Source organism: Neoarius graeffei, chromosome 14 (genome assembly GCF_027579695.1).
Source record: "Neoarius graeffei isolate fNeoGra1 chromosome 14, fNeoGra1.pri, whole genome shotgun sequence".
In the NCBI taxonomy this organism is placed as follows: Eukaryota; Metazoa; Chordata; class Actinopteri; order Siluriformes; family Ariidae; genus Neoarius; species Neoarius graeffei.
In genome coordinates, this window is record NC_083582.1 from 57551080 (window position 1) to 57574851 (window position 23772).

At 42.0% G+C, this 23772-nt stretch overlaps 1 protein-coding gene across 11 annotated transcripts in view; it reads right to left on the reverse strand.

Moving 5' to 3' along the window:
* Positions 1 to 20197, reverse strand: part of arhgap12b (Rho GTPase activating protein 12b) — a 117225-nt gene extending 97028 nt beyond the window's left edge. For all 11 annotated transcript variants that reach the window (XM_060940128.1, XM_060940131.1, XM_060940130.1 and 8 more), the window contains exons 1-2: positions 20102 to 20197; positions 1586 to 2360 (exon numbers count right to left, since the gene is read on the reverse strand). In XM_060940128.1, the coding sequence (XP_060796111.1) occupies positions 1586 to 2275 (690 nt within the window). In that variant the 5' untranslated portion in view covers positions 2276 to 2360; positions 20102 to 20197. The remainder of the gene's footprint in view (positions 1 to 1585; positions 2361 to 20101) is intronic.
* Positions 20198 to 23772: the final 3575 nt, after the last annotated feature.

A 23772-nucleotide genomic window follows, 5' to 3' on the forward strand; every position in this document is an offset into this window, starting at 1 on the left:
AATATTCCAATCATAGTAGATACACCGCCAGACGGTGCAAAAACAATCCGAATTGGCGTTTTCCAGACTGACGCGCCATGTTGTTTAGTTGTTTACTTGTCGCGGCTGCTCTCGCGAGATTTGACATGGGTTACATACAAGGTCAGCTGACTCGTAGAGCGAGATTTCTCGAGACTGAATGACCTTTCACCCACCGGCGCGGGAGCTTTTGACAGAAGTAGTTCGCGAGTTGTTTTTGTTGACACTTGGGCATTTAAAGATGTCATCCCGCGGCACGAAATGGAAGAAAGCCAAAGACTGTCCGGGGCAGAAGAAGATTACTTCTTTCTTTTTCAATGTTGACAATTTGTTACAATTTCCCTCTCAGATAGCCTCAGAATGTCCCATTGTAGCCTCAATTTTTCAAAAGCTTCACACGGCGGGGCGGGGGGGGACAACCGGCACCATCCCCCCCCCGCTTCGCTCCCTCGCTATGGTGGGCGCCCTGATACTAAATTTTTCTAGAAAAAACCCTGGCTTGTACGTAAATGTGTTCATAGCCATGAGGAATGAGGATGAGAAAGGATTCCACAAGCATGAGGAATCCAAAAATCTTTGCAGCTTATTTTCTGATATCGACTGTATGGTCTGGAGAAACTTAATCATTTTGGTTACAAGTCAACGAGTTTTTTGGTTTTAGTGGGTGAGGGGTAAAGGCTTTGTTCTTGTGAGAAAGGAGAGCTAAAGAGAAGGAGTGAGAGAACGCAACCAAATCCATCAAATCCTAAATCCACTGGATGGCAGAGCGAGACACAACCGGGGGGGGGGGCGCTTAAGAGCCCAATCCTTTAAGAGCAAACGAGCTGCTCTTTTCCAAGGCTGACAGAGAAAGAAAGCAGACATGATGAAGATTAGTTTTGATATTGGCCATGTTGAAGGTTTTTAGAGAAACGAGACAGAGTTGTTCATGCACCCCTTGATGGTTCGTTTATTAGCATTAGCATCAAGAACACAAAGTTCTGTCCATAGCCCTACGCATCCCAGTGTCACCATCTGCCTGTCTGTGTCCCTCTCTCACACAAACACAGTGGGGGTGGAGGGGACAAGAGCCTGCTATGACCCATTTTCTTACCTCCCACAATCCCCTTTATTCCCCCAGAAACTCTCAGCAACAAGAAAAGCAGAGACAAAGAAGCAGGGAGACAGACAGAAAGAGGGACTACAGAGCAGTTCACATTTTTTAGCTGGGGGTGCTTTTCTTTGAAACTCTAAAGGCGAAACGTTCTTTTATAAATAATTCATGCACTACGGCATCTCATCTGTGCAAACGTGCAGCCGACAAAGGTTCGCCACAACAGATCAGCAGATGTTACATCCTGTGAGAGACAAAACAGCAAAGTGTGAAAACCTATCACTTATGATATAATGCACTGCTGCAGGAAGCAAGAGCTGCAAGAGATTAACCTGCGTTAGAGCGCCAGACTGGATGTGAGAAAGGAAAAGAGAGGACAGTCCTCTGTAAGCATCTCAATAAACCATCGAGGTAGAGAAACGATCTGATCAACAGCTTTCCAGTAAAAGCCGGAGCGTGTTGTGATTCACGTACCTGTGTGTGCTCTGTGGAGCTGCTGCTCAGCTCGTCTCCTGATTCCGAATCGTTACGCAACACCTCCGAGCTGTTTCCTGGTGATGATCCATCTGTATCGGATGGTGACACTCCTTGGGGTTTCCCCCGGCAACCTGGCGGCTCCTTGGATGGTGAGTCGGGCCTGGTGCGCGGCAGCAGCACCGTGTTGCCATGGTGATGGTTATGATGGTTGTTGAGCAGAGTGAGCTCTGCGAGCACGTCTTTCATCCCTGCATTCTGATTGGAGTCCCGCAGCAGTAAAGGTGGAGTATGTTGCTCTGGTAACGGGGAAGGCGTGCTGGAAGGGGGCGGCCGGCCGAAACTGACCATCTCTGATGGTGCCCGCTGTTGCAGGTTTTCGCTGGCGGAGGAGCAATGAGTTATAGGCAGGGTGATGGGGGGCTTGATGCGTGGTTTGGGTGGTGGTGGCGGCATGAGCGCCCGCCGAACCTCACGCACATACTGCGCAGGCACATAGAAAGCCTTCGTGCCATCTTCCCTTCTCACCTGCCACCAGTCAGAGTTGGTTTTCCTCACCAGCATGTAGCACTCGCCCTGATGGATGGAAATGAGTCTGTCTTTGGCCTTGTACTCATAATCATACTCCACTTCCACATAGACCTGCCCTGTGGCGAGGCCTGAATCACTGCGACCCTCCATCTCAGACATGACTCACAGTATAGGTGCGTGCTGGGATTCAGAATGCGCAGGCTCAAAGGATCCACATCTTTTAAGATTATCTATCCTCACGTCTCTGCAAGAGGAAAGAAACAAGAGAGGTGTTTAGTGCATAGCATTTATATAGCGCCTTTCACAAAACCCAAGGTCGCTTTACAGTTATAAATAAATAAAAGTCCACCAAATAGAAGCCAGAATGTCATTCCAATGGTGTAGCAGCCACAGTCCCACCAAAAGGCGCACGAAAACAAGTCCCACACCGCCAGCACAGCCGCTGCGCTGCCGCCGGCAACATCACTCGGAACACCACGCCATGGATCCGCAAAGCGAGCACAGAAGCAACGCCACGCAAAGCGCCGGTACGTCCCAAACCGTCTGCACAGCCGCCGCGACGCCACTGAGCAACATCGCTCAGAACACCACGCCAAGCACTAAAGCACAGAGCACTGGACAACCCCGATGTTAAAATGAGCAACGAGCTCACTGCAGTCCACAGCTAGGAGCGCAGGCATCACCCACGGCGAACCAAGGCCTGGAGGGAACTGACGACTGTTTAAAAATGTTTAATATTTGTTACAAATGAAGTTCTCCTTAGATTTTGGCTCCCAAACTTTGGTCTCTGTGGTGCACCACGGTACAACCCTGAGATAAAAAAAAATAAACGATGTTGACTGGGTCTCTACTTGCCTTTCATTCAGACATTCTAGTTTTAAAATACAAAGCCTCTAGCCTAGTAAACTAGATCCAACCGCCTAGCGGCCAAAAATATTTTTTGCCTAGCGAATGGGTTTAGCCTCGCACCATATAAACAAAAACACCCCGGGCATCAAATCGTGCCCGCCAATCACAACGCAAGGTTTTTGTTTGGATTCTTTGGGCGGGCTTTTGCAGGAGTGACGACAAAGCTGCGCGACGCTGGAGAAAGCGCAACAGGAAAGATGGCTACGGCTAGTGAACAGCACGCGTTTGACTCCGCTTTGGAATCAGTTTTAGAAGAATTAGACTTGGAGTTTTCGTTGAAACATGAGCAGGAAGAGGCTCTCCGCTCATTCCTTTTCAAGAAGGACGTTTTCGCTGTTTTGCCGACCGGCTATGGCAAAAGTCTGATCTACCAGCTAGCTCCGCTCGTAGCCAAAAGGATGGGGCTAGTTTGTGCAGTACGAAGAATTAATAAACAGCTTTGAAACATTACTTTTTGATTGTTTCTTATTTTCCCGTTATTTTAAATTTAAGGGAAATTATTTCACCAAACACCACTAAATAAAAACTCAAAAACAGTTTAAGCAAACCCTTGAAAAACACTTGGAAAAAAATGTGTATGTGGTACAGACTCCAAACTTGTGGTCATTATCTCCAAACTTCTTAATATCTAGAACCTGTTTATTAATTAATACGCATTTTGAAAAATTATTTATTTCAAGGCCTCCCCCACTGCTTTCTGTCACTCTGACTACGTCACAGTCACTGTTGCGCTGATTGGTCAGAGCGTTGGCCTATACGCACAGAGACCGTTTGAAAGGCAGCGGTTTGTTCCTGCTACCCGCTTCGGAAATGTCTACGGATCGAGGCCAGACTAAATATTCACATTTAGTCTGGCTTGCCAGGCTACAAAGCCTCAGCTAATTTCATGAAAATCACTCACCAAACCTTTACTGTTAAAACAGTGTGTGAGGTAATTTGCTTGCACGCAAACCAAATTTTGGAATAACTAAACATGCACCAAATCAATTTAACACCTATCAAGAGGTTGAGCTCAAACCTCAGCACACAGTCACCCAGCTAACTCCGTAAGATCAAAATTTTTTTTTTGGTGAAGTAATAAAAAGCTTCGAGACCACTCATATCCTGTTCACAAGCAATACCCCAAATACATCAGTGGATCAAACTGGAAAGCAGGTCACGTGATCTGATACCCATCCAGTATCAGGTCCTTAAAAAATACCAACAACTCTCATCACAAAATATTTGTCAAAATGACAACACGGGCACGGCGTTCTGACGAAAGCACATGGTGATTTTGCATCATGTCAAGAATTAGCTGCCACCGCACTTCTTTGATACTCAGAGCATGCACAAGATTACAGAAAGGAAGCAATGTATTTTCTCCTTTATCTTTCAGGGGATCTGCATGGTAACACAATCTTGCATGAGGACACCATGGCAACAAGCATATCACTAACTTGGTATCAATATACAATGACAGGACGAATACAAGCACCTACATGCGAGTAACGTGCATACAAACTTACAAAAATGACACGTCTTGAGCGACTTTTTCCAGAGCACGTGTCACTTGAACACACCCATACCTTCTGCTAATCATCATGAAATCTTGCTGCGTAGAAACATGGCTACACATAGACATGAGCAGCTCCCATTGGTCACACGAGTTAAATATACACTGACGTTCACAGAACAGATCTGCAGCTGAGTGACTACAGCAGCAGCAGGTCGAGCTCTTGCATCTCTTCTTTCATTCCCTTAATCACTCAGTGGATGAAAGGAAAAAAAAAAAAAAAAAAAAAACTTATTGTCTGGACTAAAGCACATCACAACTTTTGTCCATAAAAATACCTGCAGTTTTATGAACTCCCTTCAGACTCTCTAAAGCACTCCTGATCAACGTCTCACGTTCTCTCTCGGATCAGTTTTCAAATCCTCAAACGCTCCCCAACACATGCGAATGGCTTATCAAGTGATACAAATAGCAACCAGTGTCTCTGAGCGAACAAATACACGCACGTCGTCCAATCTATCCATAACCGGGATGCTAGATGAGAGTTCGAATGTTTTACACCACAGCTCTAAAAATAAAAATGGAGACCGTGTGTGAAATATGAAGCTAGGGGAAGAAAAAAAAAAAAAAAAAAAAGCTATACACTGTACGTAATTAAATACTGTAAGAAGAGACACACAATCTACCACTACTCTCACCGACTACTGTGCTCTTAATATAATAAACACATACCAAGTAAAAAGCACAATAACAGCATTCAAAAACTCCTCACCTGTTGATTCTGAGCATTTGAAGTGGTCAATAATGCAAAGTTTTTTTCTTTTGATGCAGTCCAACAACTTTAGGAAGTCAAGAATCAACTCAAAGCTTTTCACCTGAAAATGGAGCCCTCTCTGACTCTCATGAGAATTATTATTAATAATAAAAATACACCAGATGAACCCCCCCCCCCTTCAGCGCTCGAAACTAACGGTGTCCCGACGTCCCGGGGACCATAAAAAATGTCATCGGGACACAAAATTATTATATCTGGGACAATCCCGGGACAATGGAAAAAAATAGATCTAGAAAAAAAGTTCTACATTAATATTATTTACAAAGCCGTAACACATACGTGGACATTCACCTAATTTGTCAATTTTAATTTTAAAACGTTAACAGCGAAAAATACATAGTAGCTACACTTTCGATGCACCTGCATCCGTAGGCTACAGAGCAGCACATTCTGTTCTAGAATCTTCGGCCGGAGTCCGCATTATATGGGCTTGGAATGGAATTGCTACCGCACACGCTGCGCCGACTCTTGCCAGAACAAAAGTGCTTAAGTGGTTGAAGCGGACCGACCGCGGGGAAGAGACTGAAAGCCCAGACATAACGTCTCCGGGACCTTCAGGATCCAAAGTGTCATCGCCTGGTCTGCAGGCAACGCTAGCAACTGAATGAACTTAATGAACACTGTTAGACACGTTATAAAATACAACAGGAATGATGTGGATGATATTGACGGAAGATACCCTTCAACAGAATAAGTGAGTTTTCTTGGTGTCTTTCTAGTTCAGAAAGTTTAGTCAGTCAGCAGCACAACTAGGCTCGGACCTGGCACTATGTTGATGTTGCTAACATTTGCACCCACGTTTCGGCAGCGAAAGTTCATAAAATGGATAACGATCTCATCTCATCTCATTATCTCTAGCCGCTTTATCCTGTTCTACAGGGTCGCAGGCAAGCTGGAGCCTATCCCAGCTGACTACGGGCGAAAGGCGGGGTACACCCTGGACAAGTCGCCAGGTCATCACAGGGCTATGGATAACGGTAATGGTGAAAATTATAAGTTGGCCTTATAAGTGCCAACAGATATTCAAGGTATAAGTAGATGAAATGAACATAAAAGGGGTCTTATTTTCAGCTAAAGTGTACTGCAGATGTAGGGAGTTGAAACATTTTCTGAATGAGCTAGTTGGCCCCTTTAAATAAACGGGTATCTATTCATACAGTGAGATCGCCAAAGTTTAATAAACTGAAAATGCAATAACTGTAATTTTGAAGTAGATGATGTATAGGGGGTGACGGTGGTGTAGTGGTTAGCGCTGTCGCCTCACAGCAAGAAGGTCCTGGGTTCGAGCCCCGTGGCCGGCGAGGGCCTTTCTGTGTGGAGTTTGCATGTTCTCCCCGTGTCCGCGTGGGTTTCCTCCGGGTGCTCCGGTTTCCCCCACAGTCCAAAGACATGCAGGTTAGGTTAACTGGTGGCTCTAAATTGACCGTAGGTGTGAATGTGAGTGTGAATGGTTGTCTGTGTCTATGTGTCAGCCCTGTGATGACCTGGCGACTTGTCCAGGGTGTACCCCGCCTTTCACCCGTAGTCAGCTGGGATAGGCTCCAGCTTGCCTGCGACCCTGTAGAAGGATAAAGCGGCTAGAAATGATGAGATGAGATGTATAGGACATGTGTCGCTTGTGTCTTGTGACTTATTGTAAAAATGATATAAAGGGTTCAAAATCGCATAGTTACAAATATAATAGTAACTTCATATGATAATATTAACCACTGGTTATTTCAGAGAGGAAAAAAATGGGGACACTATTGCTTCCATTCGGGACAATACAACACAGAATTCGGGACCACTGGGGGACACAAAGAAAAAAAGTTAATTTCGAGCCCTGCCCCCCTTTTCCGGCAGGAAAAAAAGTCGTCAAAAACCTTGATCTAGCCAAGTAGCTAGCTATTGAACTGTACCCGTTATTAACCTATGGAACACCAGCAACATTAATCATATGACCATCAATTATTTTCCCAATTCTGTCCATTTGTACACAAAAAGTTAAAATACAGTGACTTTATTAAATAATCATACCTCTCTACAAGAGGTAACCTGGTTATAAACACGGCATTAAAATTCTGTTAAAATAACGAAAGGGTCTGAGTCGCTATTAAAGCAATTCACTTCCTGGAAGACTTTGCCATGGTGCTGATAAGACTGTGCTGCCCTAAAGAACTCTGTACCATGCGTCAGTTTACTCTACTAGTGTTCCCTCGTGCAAGTCTGCTACTGGGAGCTGGTATGTGACAAACGGGTCAAACATCTGGCTGCACAGTGTTGAGAAATATGACTGCATCTGTCAGATTATAACTATGCCTTATTGGGAACAGCTGAGTCTGGTTAGCACTGAGAGTGGAAGAAAGTGAGCGTGCTCGGTTGCTGAGAGGAAGTTATTTCAGCTCTCATGTACGAGCGCTCGATTTTGACACCAGACGTAATTGAGGTCTATTCTCCTGAAGCCAATACTGCAGTAATAATTAATATGCACCGTATATGCCAGTTTATTAGTTACAACCCACTTTAAAACAAGCTGAGCATTTCAATTTCAAATGCTATGTGAGACTCGTGTGTGGTATAAACCGGTTTTAGGGTAGATAATGAAGATAATGTCAGATGCTGAGAACACTCATCTCTGGATACCTACTGAACCTCAATACACAAAGCAAAATCCTAACATTAGAAACCTTCATGTTCCAATATCAGAAGCAAAACATGGCTTTCAAGCCTGAAGCCAAGGTCTGAATACCCTTCAAGGTCTCCAACCTTCAGGCCATGGGCGCAGCCATAGCCTGAAGGTTAGAGAAGCAGCCTTGGGCCCAAAGGGTCGCCGGTTCGATTCTGAAGTACCATTGAGCAAAGCAGCTAACCCCTAACTGCTCCCCGGGTACTGCAACTGCTCTGGCTGTGCGCATGTTCACTGCTTCAGATGGGTTAAATGCAGAGAAGGAATTTCGCTGTGCTTGAGTTTACATGTGACAAAAGTAAAGGCTTCTTCTTCTTAAATATATTTCTTTGTGCATCAATATTGCTCTCAGAACTGCATAACTGACTGTATATGGCCCATCCTATAATTGCGGGTAGATTTCAGGTGTTGAAAGGAAGAGAAAAAAAAAGTAATTGTCACCTCTGTTAACCTTAAACTGGACAATCCTTTAACAGAGTTGACATTTTCCACCATTTTGTGTCTTAACTCCACATGCAAACCTCCAACTAGCTACCACATGGCATGTATAAAACCAGAACTTTATGGATTTTATTTTTTACTTACAACTTCATGGATATTATTGTTTAGAAAAATGAGTGAGAGATTCACGCCAATATTACAATAACATTTGACGAATAATCAATCTACTGCTGGTGTCTCCAATATTTTGTTCAAATTAACGAGAGAAGAAACATAACATACCTTACTGCCTTTCTGAAGTTTCCTGCCAGGGGAATTGACATCTCTTGGTGCGTATTATTCAGTCTTTGTGGATTGTATGCAATTTTATAACAGATTTGACAAGAACATTGGGACAGTTAAAATACATGTTTATTACTGAAATTTCATAGCCTGGCAAGCCAGACTAAATGTGAATATTTAGTCTGGCCTCGCTCGTAGACATTTCCGAAGGGTGGGGATGGAACAACCCGCTGTCTTTCAAACTGTCTCTGTGCGTATAGGCCAACGCTCTGACCAATCAGCGCAACAGTGACTGTGACGTAGTCAGAGCGACAGAAAGCAGTGGGGGAGGCCTTGAAATAAATAATTTTTCAAAATGCGTATTAACAGGTTCTAGATATTAAGAAGTTTGGAGATAATGACCACAAGTTTGGAGTCTGTACCACATACTTAACATACACTTTTTTTCCAAGTGTTTTTCAAGGGTTTGCTTAAACTGTTTTTGAGAGTTTTTATTTAGTGGTGTTTGGTGAAATAATTTCCCTTAAATTTAAAATAACGGGAAAATAAGAAACAATCAAAAAGTAATGTTTCAAAGCTGTTTATTAATTCTTCGTACTGCACAAACTAGCCCCATCCTTTTGGCTACCAGCGGAGCCAGCTGGTAGATCAGACTTTTGCCATAGCCGGTCGGCAAAACAGCGAAAACGTCCTTCTTGAAAAGGAATGAGCGGAGAGCCTCTTCCTGCTCATGTTTCAACGAAAACTCCAAGTCTAATTCTTCTAAAACTGATTCCAAAGCGGAGTCAAACTAGCGCTGTTCACTAGCTCGTAGCCATCTTTCCTGTTGCGCTTTCTCCAGCGTCGCGCAGCCTTGTCGTCACTCCTGCAAAAGCCCCCCCAAAGAATCCAAACAAAAACCTTGCGTTGTGATTGGCGGGCACGATTTGATGCCCGGGGTGTTTTGTTGATATGGTGCGAGGCTAGACCCACTCGTAGGCAAAAATATTTTTGGCCGCTAGGCGGGTGGGTCTAGTTTACTAGGCTAGAAATTTCACACAAAAACACAGAAAATAGACTTTCTATGCAATTGATTTCATAACAATTAATAGAATAAGCCCCAAAAAACAGATTGTTAGACTGAACCACTGCATGTTTATTTGAGTTGAACGTACAAATCAATAGTTTAACACAGCCAATAATGGGGGTGGGAGTCATTTAGTTAATGTTTTATGGATAAATTGGGCCTAAAACATAATCAAGCATTGCTGTTGGTGAAAGTTTGTCATAATTTGCATTACTGATCAAAACTGATTCAATAAAGATTTGTTTTGTAGAAAATAACAAAAGGTTTATCCCAGAGATGTGAAATGTACCCTGAACTCTAGAATGACCCATATAATCAATTTTCTGGCCTCCATGCTGCATCATAAGCAAGTGTCTCCTCCAAGTTATAATGGAGGATAAGCTCATATTTGGGTGATGATCAAAATATACTGAAAATCTGAACCATACTGAAAACAGGTTCACTACAAGCACCCAAGAACGAGCCGTTAGTGCTTTAATATAAACCTAACCCATCGCTCACGTTACAGCAAGAGCTTCTGTCTGAGCCATGCTATTAAAGAAAATTTATTCACACCATCCGAATCGAAAATTCAACCACGCTGGGATATAAAATGTTCAACATTCCATATTACCACTTCAAAAACATTTGTTCTATGTTGCATCATGTCTGCTCTCCTGTTAAGTACCAGCTAATATTAATATCACATTTCCCACCATCAACTGCTGTAAAACCAATGAAGCAACTCGGGAAGTTGCTCAACTGAGGATTTGCTTTCTCTTGCATCCAAACAAACATGCAGCTCTAAAGGCACTTGTAGCATTTCTGGCAACAAAATCAAAAGCCTACTTACTTTTATTCACCCCGACATAACACCACATCATGGCTGCCAAAACCCTACAGCTGCCAGAGGAGCAAAACAAGATTATTTCTGCGCTTGTTAAAGAGTGACGACACAAGAAAACAACATGTTTGAAAACAGAGGATAAACAGCACTTCGGTGAAGTGCACTGCTGTTGAGAGACGAAAGAGGAAAAACAAACGAGGACATCGAGCCAACATTCTTCCCAACAGGTTGCAAAGGTCAGATCCTCCAGCTGGACTGAACGAAGTGTGCAAGGGTCATCTTGGTTAAATACGCCATACTATATGGGATTTTTATATAGATGCCAAACAGAGAGGTTTGTTAAAAAAAAGTGTCCATTTTTTCTGATGTTAGAACATTTTGCATGCGTGCTACGGCTAATTTTAGCAAAAATAACAATTTCTAACAGAGTAACAGCATCATTTTCCAATCCATTACATTCAACAGGTCTAGTAAGAGTGTAAAAAAATAAAAAAAATAAGTGTGAAACTACACAAAATGTTCCAAGAACCAAGTTCTCACCTCTTAGTACCCAGACATAATGCCTCATCAAACAGCTCTCACCTCACCTCCTTTGACACCTGTATGGACAAAAATACTTAAAGTGCTTTTGCAGAGCGAGTTTCTACTTCACACCACGTGACAGAGCAATAGTGAGTGACACCTTCTAACATTAAGCTGTCTGAGACAAAAGACACGTCTCTATTTAAGTGAGCAAACAGCCTCATTCCATCAGAAAACAGAAAAGGCTGGGATTTCACTCGGCCATGTGTCTCCCATTTCAGAATTTGAACTGAGCCCAAAGCGGAGGCAGGGAGCAGATGGAAGGACTCGAGTTTGGCTGAGAGTATGAGGTCAGACTCTCAAAGCACAGAGGAATCACTACTGGCTCTCACATCATGTCTGGGTTTACGGTCAACTAAAATGACTGACAGTCTTACAGAAATCTGTAACCTCTTTCAAAGGTAGGATCACCCATTTTTACACAGATCCCATTGAGGAGAATTTCATTCAGTACATTCAGGTGGAAGAGTGGGAACACCATGATGGACTGTTTGAGAATCCTTGCAAAGCTGCAATCTTACAATATTGTCAAGAACAAAACAATTCTCATGGTTCTTAGAACTGTTGGAAGAAGTTTCCCCTTTTCTGTGTGTCTGCACTGCATGAACTGAGGATGATCGTAGCTCTTAAAATGCCATTTTGAGGGGCTTGTTTAGCTCCTCCTTCAAGGGTAGGTACTGTCCCAGGACAAGAGGAACCACGAGTGGAACGAGTGTACGTTGACTGGTCAGACACATGAGCCAATGCAGCACTAGCAACCAACGTTCTTAAAGGAACAGTCCACCGTACTTCCATAATGAAATATGCTCTTATCTGAATTGAGACGAGCTGCTCCGTACCTCTCCGAGCTTTGCGCGACCTCCCAGTCAGTCAGACGCGCTGTCACTCCTGTTAGCAATGTAGCTAGGCTCAGCATGGCCAATGGTATTTTTTGGGGCTGTAGTTAGATGCGACCAAACTCTTCCGCGTTTTTCCTGTTTACATAGGTTTATATGACCAGTGATATGAAACAAGTTCAGTTACACAAATTGAAACGTAGCGATTTTCTATGCTATGGAAAGGCCGCACTATAATGACAGGCGTACTAACACCTTCTGCGCGCTTCGGCAGCGCATTGATATCTGAGCTCCGCATCAATGCGCTGCCGAAGCACGCAGAAGGTGTTAGTACGCCTGTCATTATAGTGCGGACTTTCCATAGCATAGAAAATCGCTACGTTTCAATTTGTGTAACTGAACCTGTTTCATATCACTGGTCATATAAACCTATGTAAACAGGAAAAACGCGGAAGAGTTTGGTCGCATCTAACTACAGCCCCAAAAAATAGCATTGGCCATACTGAGCCTAGCTACATTGCTAACAGGAGTGACAGCGCGTCTGACTGCGTCTGACTGACTGGGAGGTCGCGCAAAGCTCGGAGAGGTACGGAGCAGCTCGTCTCAATTCAGATAAGAGCATATTTCATTATGGAAGTACGGTGGACTGTTCCTTTAAAAATCTTCATAAAACATTAGCCATGTAAACAGCTCTTAACATTAGCAGTAAAATGGAAAAACAGAAAAAAATGGGCTGATGATCAGTCAAGTCCAGGCTTCTTGGTGCATGTCACAGAAGCGATGTCACTATAGCAACCGTCGCCCGGCTCATGTCACTTCAGCATTCTACTAGTGATGTGAATGCAAACGGGAAAAAAAAGCCCATGAAGGTATGTAGTTCTAGTGTGAGCTCCCTGTAGATCGTTCCTCTCTACGGGTCCCTCGAACTACTTGGTCCGAAAAGGGTCCAATGCTACTATCTGTATCTTTAACCCAAAACTCTCAGCGTGTGTATATAAGAATTTAACCATGGAATGTTTACAGCTTAAACCTGGGTTTTGGGGTTTTTTAATATAGTAAAAGACACATGCACCTGACTCTCCCATTCATCCAGTTATTTTTGTTTGCGTCTGCCCGCAACATTTTCTAACAAATTTAGTTGGTTCAAGTTCCCAAAATATAATCAAACCAACCACTTAATTTAAGCCACCGGGACCCTGACCAGGCAGTTACTAAGGCTGAATGAATGAATGCTATAAATACATCACTGCACACATACCATTCATGTTCACATGAATAAATCTTTGTCTCGCGAGCTTCATATCCAACTGCTTTCTCGCACGACAGTAAAAACGTCCTGTGAGCTTGACTTTTTCATCCCCAGGCTCTCTTAAAAGGGAAAAAAAAAGGAACTATGCACTTCCTATTCATACCTGTTTAGAACATTAAGAGTTCATTTCAAATAATGCATTTATATTAAGAAAACGGTGGCACGGTGGTGTAGTGGTTAGCACTGTCGCCTCACAGCAACAGGTTCGAGCCCAGTGGCCGACGATGGCATTTCTGTGTGGAGTTTGCACGGTCTCCCCGTGGGTTTCTCCCACAGTCCAAAGACATGCAGGTTAGGCTAATCAGTGGCTCTTAATTGACCGTAGGTGTGAATGTGAGTATAAATGGTTGTTCGTGTCTAATGTGTTAGTCCTGCGATAACCTGGCGACTTGTCCAGGGTGTACCCCGCCTCTCGCCCTTAGTCAGATGGGATAGACTCCCTGCGACCCTGTAGAACAGGATAATCAGCTACAAATAATAGATGGATGGATATAAAGAAAAGTAAACATTCAGCCAGTATTAATTCTGAATTCTAACTCTGCACTGACACGACAGTAACCAAATGTAGAAGAAACGGAAATTGTTTCAGAACCGCAATATTGACCACAGACTGGACTGATCGGAGTGATTCCGGTTTCTTTTTCGTCGTCGGTTATTTTTCCAAAGCTTTCAGCTACATGTCATCCATGACCACTTCAAGTTACTCAGACAGCATTGCCAGCTCCGGTGTTCCTGGATCAAACCTGAGACTGTTTAGTTTCTCTGCATGTGTCAGTGTGTCACCCAGAAGTGTATAACTTCCATACCTTTCACCTGGAAAGGTCAATACAGGGTCAGGCATGTCCACACACAGGTTTCCAGGTAAAAAAGATACAGGTACAAAAAAAAGATAAAAGACTACCACCCCAGCTACAAGAGAAAAAAAAAATGCACAGTTACATTAAGTACCACAAACACACCAGCAGAGTAGGAAAGGTGTTTCAAATCCGAGCTGAGTTTTGTAAGTTTTTTGTTTGTTTTTTTTTGAAAATTTTTGCTTACAGAGACCATTTTGTATATGGCATTGCTAAAAGAACGCTTAAAGCAGTGGAAAAACGGAGAGTTGCGCACGCGTGACTATGTTTTGTATGGAATGTTGCTTGACCCCACATTTGTATATCCACCAACATGGCTGACATCCGGGTTCCTATTTTGCTTTGACGTCATTTGCAAGTCAAGGATATATGGCTTAGCGGAGGTACGCCATTGACCGAGTGCCCTTCTAGTTTTTGTTGTAACTAGCAAGCCACAGGAGTGAAAATGTATAACTTTATGACTCACCTATAAAACTAATTTTTATGACACAGGATCTAGCTATACGCTTACAAAATAGGTTTTAAGTTATCTCTCTGAGGAAACTTTGAATGGTTTAAATGTAGAACTTTAGAAACAGAGCGTTTCCCTGTTGGACAGTTCCAGGTAACACTTTTGGTAAGCTATGAACCACTGCCCATCCAATGACTCCTCGAAGAACCACCGACAGATTTTCCCAAGCATGTTGTTTTTTTAATTAATTCCAATATGAACTACATAAAACAGCTTTCGTGACAAACCCTTAGGTCAACATTGGAGAAATCCAGCTTTTCTTAGTTCTATCAAACCTTCAAAAGTTATTTTATCTTTTCAGGACACGGAAAGGGCTGTTGTTTGTAAGTGGGGAATTTGTAAGGTTGGCTGAAATGCTGCGAGTTTGGTGTCAAGTAAAGTAAAGTAATCAAATGAGAGCTTATTGCGAATTTTTCCCTGTTCAAACAAACAAAAGGCCATGTGGTTGGATCTTGTTTATTGCAATACAAATAAAGTCACACTGAGATTATTATCAGAATTAGCTTTGACAGTTCAGCCAGTATCTCACTGGGCTGCGACAGCTTGCGAACGTCATTCGCGAGGGAGTTTCAAAAGTGTCTTGAAACATTCGCGGGGCTTCTCAATTTTCTCGCATGAGTTGCAAAGTGTCGCTCCTTCGTCGCTGAAATTTTGAACATGTTCAAAAAATTTGTGCGACAAAATTTCTCTCAAAGTAGCCACAAATGCGTCGCTGGTGTCGCAAAGCCGTCACGAACCCTTCTCAAGTCAGTCAGTGCGTTTACATGCACATAGAGAGAATCGAATTTCTGCCGTTGCTCGACTGAAATCGAAGTTCAAAATGCCATGTATACACCTTAATTCGGCTGAAATTGAACCGAACTTGATTTCTCGGAATCGAGCTACACGACCTAGATTATGCGATTTCTGCCGAGCTACTTAGTGCATGTATACCCTATCGAGCTACGTATTCGAGCTACTTACTTCAGCACTGCCCCTTCCGGAAGTGACGAGTGACGAGACCACAAGCGGGAAACACAACAGCCTCGGTCGGCATGACAACAAATCATGACAACGGCATGAATCTTTTCTTTTTGTGGCATTGTTTGCACTGTTAAAATTTAGCTCACTTACTCTATCACCAAATACATCTGTACAGCTGTTGCATAGCTGTGAATTGTGTACATAAACAAGTCATTGTATTTGTGTGTGTGTGTGTGTGTGTGTGTGTGTGTGTGTATATATATGTCCAACATCTGAAGAATGTCAATAAAAACAAAACAATTGAACTTTTTGTGTGTTTATTAAGACATAAGTTAAATTGTAAGCAAAAAATTTTGTAAGCAAAAAATGGACTTTAGAAAAATATACAATTGTGCAAAATAAGTTGTCTTACAAAACAGTGGTCTGCGCAGGACAGTTTGTAGCCATACAGTCTGTTAGAGCAAGCCTAACAGCTTGAGCACGGAACTTGTGAACACGGAACTGCCAGTGTTGCCAGATTGGGCGGTTTTAAGTGCATTTTGGCGGATTTGAACATGTTTTGGGCTGGAAAACGTCAGCAGTACCTGGCAACACTGCTGATAACTTTGTTTATACTCTTGAATAGCTCTTCTTCATGACAACAACCGGAAGTGTACCAACACGATGGGGCGTGTAGCGCCACCTGTGGCTCGGGTGCACAATGTACCTCACACAATAGCTCGATTTCCTTGTGTGCATGTAGGATTGGATTTCTCTGGCACCCCTGCTGGGACCCTTAGCTCGATTACCGACAGTAGCTCGATTTGGATGTGCATGTAAACGCACTGAGTTTCTGCGAGACAGGAAGTGCGAGTGTATCTCACTGGGCTGCGACAGCCTGCGACTAGTTGGAGACACAACAACTGCGATAAAATATGCGAATATCAATTCAGTGTGATTCCAAGTGAAAATTGTCACCAATTCACATATTTTATCGCAATTGTTGTGTCTCCAACAAGTCGCAGGCTGTCGCAGCCCAGTGAGGTACTACCCTTAGATATAGCATTGCTGGTGAATTTAACACCAACTGTAAAAGAAAGTGTTGTTCTTTCAGTGAAGAGATTTTTTTTAACTTTACTTTGTTTCTGCCATTTTCTTCTGACCAATTTAACTTGTTTGCAACTACAGTGCCAGTCAAAAGTTTGTACACCCCTACACACACATTTTTTTCTGTATTCTGAATATTTCCTACGTTGTAGAACAATACTGAAGACACCAAAACTATGAAACAGCATCTCGAACATGTATGGAATTGTGTCATGAATACAAATGCTTGATATTTTAGATTCTTCAATGCAGCCAACATTTACCTTGATGACACTTTGCACACTATTGGCATTATCTTAACCAGCTTCACGAGGTAGACACCTGGAATGCTTTTCAATCAATAGTTAAAAGTTAATTAGTGGACTTTATACAGTACACTGTTTTAGTGTCATAATTTATGTAATAAAGTGCAACCTGCTTAGCTATTTTGCTGCCCTAAATGACCGGATAAAGTCTCCTATAATTAACCTGATGGTATTTGTGGTGTCAGGGCTCACATGTGCTCTGTTGGCTTTAACTCTTTACCCCTTAATGACGGCCCCGTGTATACCCCATAATGACGACTCTGAATTTGCCTCTACATACGTATTTTACCCTTTACAGGTATCCCAGGTGAATATTTATGACAAAATGTATGAATTTTGAAAAGATAATTGAACAATGTTATATAAAGCATCTTTGTAAAGTTGCAGTAATCATTTATTGTACACCATGACATGAATTCTTCATGTAAAATGTAAAGACTGGTTTTCACACAGGTATTACTCACCTTTCAGACACAGCCTGTGAGTTGGTGAATGTTGAAGCATAACTTTGAGTGATTTTTGTATTCTGTCATGCTGTCTTTTCAAAAACGTACATGTCATGTACAACTGAGAGACACAGGAAATCATTCCTACCTGTTGGTCAAGCTGTACAATACCGTATAACTGTGGTACACTGTCTTACCATGTATACTGTATCCTTAACTCAGGTGCAATATATGTATATAGGAATCATTGTATATAAAATCACTTCATTTTGCTTTTACTTAAGTTATTGAACTTATTTAAATGTATTTTATTTATTCTTTTTTCAGAAGATTTTATCTTCTATTTTTAGACATGTTTACTTCTCTGATTCAGGAGCTTGGTAGCAAATTTGAATTTCCCTCCGGGGATTAATAAAAGTGATTCTGATTGTTTTAATATAATGAAGGAGAAAACTGATATGAACAAAACCTTGTCTTTAGACTTTTTTTTTTCTTGTAAATATGTTCTAAGGGTGAACAGTACATGGGTCCGTCTCAGAAACTGGGCTCTCATTTGGGATATTATGGTCAAAAAATAAATTTTCTAATTTTACTATTTTTTTTGCATTTACCTAACACTCAATGTTTCTTTTGTCATGTTTAATAAGAATAAAGATAGTATCTTGCTTTATCCGGCCTCCACTGTGGAAATTTTTTGATTACAATTCAAATGCTTTTGTAAAATTGATTTCCATATAAAATAACTACATCATGAAAAATTAAAGCCCCTCCTTCACAGATGAGTGAAAATATTGAATAAATTTCCTCTTTTTGATTGCTTGGGTTAAAAATGCCAAGTTATGATGACTGAATTGATTATTCACTTAAATATGAAGAATATGATACATTTTGGGTATTTGATTTGGCGAAACAGGACACAGTGGAAAACTCAAGAACACACCGGAAAGATGAGAATAACGGCGGTGGTAAAAGAACAGCGACTGTACCGGCCGAAGGTCGCGCGGGTCTCTGCTGCGGCGCGCGAGCAACGGGACATCACTACTGCACCGGACGGGGCGGGGGCGGGGCAAAATGACTGGTCATAGATTCTATCAAAAGTTCGATTTAAATTGACCATGGTTGCAAAATATTGGCCAAAAATATGCAAACACTACAAAATATGAAATTAAGATGAAAAAGAAACATTCTATTGCCTCATACTGCAAGACGAAAACAAAATAAAACTGTCAAAACTCATCTTTTCAGCGATAACATCCGAACAGATCACCCGCGTAACAGAAAGACCGCAAATGGAAGCACGATCAACTTCTAACTGCTGGAGTGGAAAATTCCATTCTACACATGCAAATTGTTAATGTGTGTCCTTCCCCGCACACAAATAACACGCTACGGTAAAAAATAGACCACAACTCATTTTATAGCTCAGAAATTCATACAAGACCAGCTACCATCGTAACATATTCTGTAAGAAACATATTCTATACCTCACTTTCAGCTTTCATTTTAAAAAACAAAATTGCAGATTTAACAATTTTTATATGGCGTAGTAATTTTAAGTTACTACTTTTGGTGAAGTAGTGACCTTGACCTTCCGTTTAGATCAAAACACACGGTTTTGGGTCTGCGAAAAACGGAGTTACGACGGTGATCAAATATTTTGCATGACGTTTTATTACGGTTATGATTATTCTGTGAGGTGTATAAAGTTACAACTTAAAATACAATTAGTGATAACTGTAGACTTTTCAGTGGACTACGACCTTTTTAAGCGAATGCAATGTAGTCAACCATTTATCATGTCCCAGATCAAGCTGCCATTTTTCCACAAATTTGCAGAATTTGACAAATTCTGAATAAAGTATTCACATCAAAGATTTAGTTTTATCTGTATTATTTCTTTCATCATTTTATTTCAAATTAAAACCAACATCACCATTCAAAACCGTATAGTTTATTGAGTGTGAGTATATTTAGTGGGGTTCCCCCACAGTACCCAGTTTCTGAGACAGACCCAGATATACAAGGGTGGCTGGAGCAACTGGTTTAAAGGGTAAAGAGATTTAATTCATCAGTTGATTCAGGTAAAAGATCCAGAGCCAAAGCTGCCTGAGCTGGTGTGAAAACCGCAATGGCGAAGAGTTAATGATGTATAAACGCAGCTTCTGTCCTGACACTGGACTACCTGCCTTCACCACCATTAACCGAGAAACTTTGCTCCGGTATCGTCGATAAATATCGACTCATCCCCTCAGCACTCTACAGACTCTGATAAACACAGCTCGTTGTTTCAACAACAAACAACAACAATTCTCTGTTAAATTTGCACCACAGAAACGAACCTGTATATATTTACACACAAAAAAAAATATCATACCCTTCTACATTTAAACCCATTTTCTGTATTTAAATGAAGTGTACAGTTACACAGCAGGTTGGCTTTTTCCCTCAGCTGTGGTTGCTGGTTAGCCGCAGCGGTGCAACCCACCACCAACAACAATATAACTCTGGATTTATCCAACAAAATCGCATTTAAACAAAAAAACAAGGCCCGGAGAACCCCTGTACAGGACTGACCTTGTGCCCAGGGACTCGGTGCTGCCAGGTCGGCCTGCCCGTCCAGGAAAAGCCGAGCTAAACTTTAAAACGCTGTCCTGACCGCCTGTACCTCACAATGCGCGCGCCCGTGTTCCTGCGCGCCCTCGCTCCCAATCCGCTGCTCTGAAGCCAATGCGCGTATCCGTGTCACTGCGCGTGCTCGTATTCCGCACCCTGTATCTTCTGGAGCAGTGTTCATTTACATCACCGTTCCGCTCTTCACCCCATGACGAACATGGCATCAGTGCCAGCGACAGTGCAGTGACTGTTCAAGCAGTGAGACGGGGTTGCATCACAAATCAATACATTTCAGAAATAATACACGTGTGTAAAATGTTCTCCATCATGATCAGACCCATCTCCAAACTGGATCTGAGCAAGACAGGCTGCAGTAGGGCAAAGGAGAAGAATAAAATGTAAGCTTTGCAGATATACAGTTAACACAAGTGGATTACGAAGGTGGAATTACATGTATAAGTATTGCACAGATAGTATTACCAGTATTACCTGGGTGTAGTATTGTACGGGTAGTATTACCAGTATTACCTGGGTGTAGTATTGTACGGGTAGTATTACCAGTATTACCTGGGTGTAGTATTGCACGGGTAGTATTACCAGTATTACCTGGGTGTAGTATTGCACGGATAGTATTATCAGTATTACCTGGGTATAAGTATTGCACAGATAGTATTACCAGTATTACCTGGGTGTAGTATTGTACGGGTAGTGTTACCAGTATTACCTGGGTGTAAGTATTGCACGGATAGTATTATCAGTATTACCTGGGTGTAAGTATTGCACAGATAGTATTACCAGTATTACCTGGGTGTAGTATTGTACGGGTAGTATTACCAGTATTACCTGGGTGTAGTATTGCACGGGTAGTATTACCAGTATTACTTGGGTATAGTATTGCACGGCTAGTATTACCAGTATTACCTGGCTGTAAGTATTGCACAGATAGTATTACCAGTATTACCTGGGTGTAAGTATTGCACGGGTAGTATTACCAGGGTGTAAGTGTTGCATGGGTAGTATTACCAGTATTACCTGCTGTAAGTATTGCACGGGTAGTATTACCAGTGTGTAAGTATTGCACGGGTAGTATTACCTGGGTGTAGTTTTGTACAGGTAGTATTACCTGGGTGTAAATATTGCACAGATAGTATTACCAGTATTACCTGGGTGTAAGTATTGCATGGGTAGTATTACCTGGGTGTAAGTATTGCACAGATAGTATTACCAGTATTACCTGGGTGTAAGTATTGCACAGATAGTATTACCTGGGTGTAAGTATTGCACAGGTAGTATTACCAGCATTACCTGGGTGTAAGTATTGCACAGATAGTATTACCAGTATTACCTGGGTGTAGTTTTGTACAGGTAGTATTACCTGGGTGTAAGTATTGCACGGGTAGTATTACCTGGGTGTAAGTATTGCACAGGTAGTGTTACCAGTATTACCTGGATGTAAGTATTGCACAGATAGTATTACCAGTATTACCTGGGTGTAAGTATTGCATGGGTAGTATTACCAGTATTACCTGGGTGTAAGTATTGCACGGGTAGTATTACCTGGGTGTAAGTATTGCACAGGTAGTGTTACCAGTATTGCCTGGGTGTAAGTATTGCACAGATAGTATTACCAGTATTACCTGGGTGTAGTATTGCACGGGTAGTGTTACCAGTATTACCTGGGTGTAAGTATTGCACAGATAGTATTACCAGTATTACCTGGGTGTAAGTATTGCACGGGTAGTGTTATGAGTATTACCTGGGTGTAGTATTGTGCAGGTAGTATTACCAGTATTACCTGGGTGTAAGTATTGCACAGATAGTATTACCAGTATTACCTGGGTGTAAGTATTGCACAGATAGTATTACCAGTATTACCTGGGTGTAGTATTGCACGGGTAGTGTTACCAGTATTACCTGGGTGTAGTATTGTACGGGTAGTATTACCAGTATTACCTGGGTGTAGTATTGCACGGGTAGTATTACGAGCATTACCTGGGTGTAGTATTGCACGGGTAGTATTACCAGTATTACTTGGGCGTAGTATTGCACGGCTAGTATTACCAGTATTACCTGGGTATTGCACAGATAGTATTACCAGTATTACCTGGGTGTAAGTATTGCACAGATAGTATTACCAGTATTACCTGGGTGTAAGTATTGCATGGGTAGTATTACCAGTATTACCTGGGTGTAAGTATTGCACGGGTAGTATTACCTGGGTGTAAGTATTGCACAGGTAGTGTTACCAGTATTGCCTGGGTGTAAGTATTGCACAGATAGTATTACCAGTATTACCTGGGTGTAGTATTGCACGGGTAGTGTTACCAGTATTACCTGGGTGTAAGTATTGCACAGATAGTATTACCAGTATTACCTGGGTGTAAGTATTGCACGGGTAGTGTTATGAGTATTACCTGGGTGTAGTATTGTGCAGGTAGTATTACCAGTATTACCTGGGTGTAAGTATTGCACAGATAGTATTACCAGTATTACCTGGGTGTAAGTATTGCACAGATAGTATTACCAGTATTACCTGGGTGTAGTATTGCACGGGTAGTGTTACCAGTATTACCTGGGTGTAGTATTGTACGGGTAGTATTACCAGTATTACCTGGGTGTAGTATTGCACGGGTAGTATTACGAGCATTACCTGGGTGTAGTATTGCACGGGTAGTATTACCAGTATTACTTGGGCGTAGTATTGCACGGCTAGTATTACCAGTATTACCTGGGTATTGCACAGATAGTATTACCAGTATTACCTGGGTGTAAGTATTGCACAGATAGTATTACCAGTATTACCTGGGTGTAAGTATTGCACGGGTAGTATTACCAGTATTACCTGGGTGTAGTATTGTACAGGTAGTATTACCAGTATTACCTGGGTGTAGTATTGCATAGATAGTATTACCAGTATTACCTGGGTGTAGTATTGCACAGGTAGTATTACCTGGGTGTAAGTATTGCGCGGCTAGTATTACCTGGGTGTAAGTATTGCACGAGTAGTGTTACCAGTATTACCTGGGTGTAAGTATTGCACAGATAGTATTACCAGTATTACCTGGGTGTAGTATTGCACGGGTAGTATTACCAGTATTACCTGGGTGTAGTATTGCACAGATAGTATTACCAGCATTACCTGGGTGTAAGTATTGCACGGGTAGTATTACCAGTATTACCTGGATGTAAGTACTGCACGGATAGTATTACCAGTATTACCTGGGTGTAGTATTGCATAGATAGTATTACCAGTAGTACCTGGGTGTAGTATTGCACAGGTAGTATTACCTGGGTGTAAGTATTGCACGGGTAGTACTACCAGTATTACCTGGGTGTAGTATTGTACAGGTAGTATTACCAGTATTACCTGGGTGTAGTATTGCATAGATATTATTACCAGTATTGCCTGGGTGTAGTATTGCACAGGTAGTATTACCAGGGTGTAAGTATTGCACGGGTAGTATTACCAGTATTACCTGGGTGTAGTATTGTACAGGTAGTATTACCAGTATTACCTGGGTGTAGTATTGCATAGATATTATTACCAGTATTGCCTGGGTGTAGTATTGCACAGGTAGTATTACCAGGGTGTAAGTATTGCACGGGTAGTATTACCAGTATTACCTGGGTGT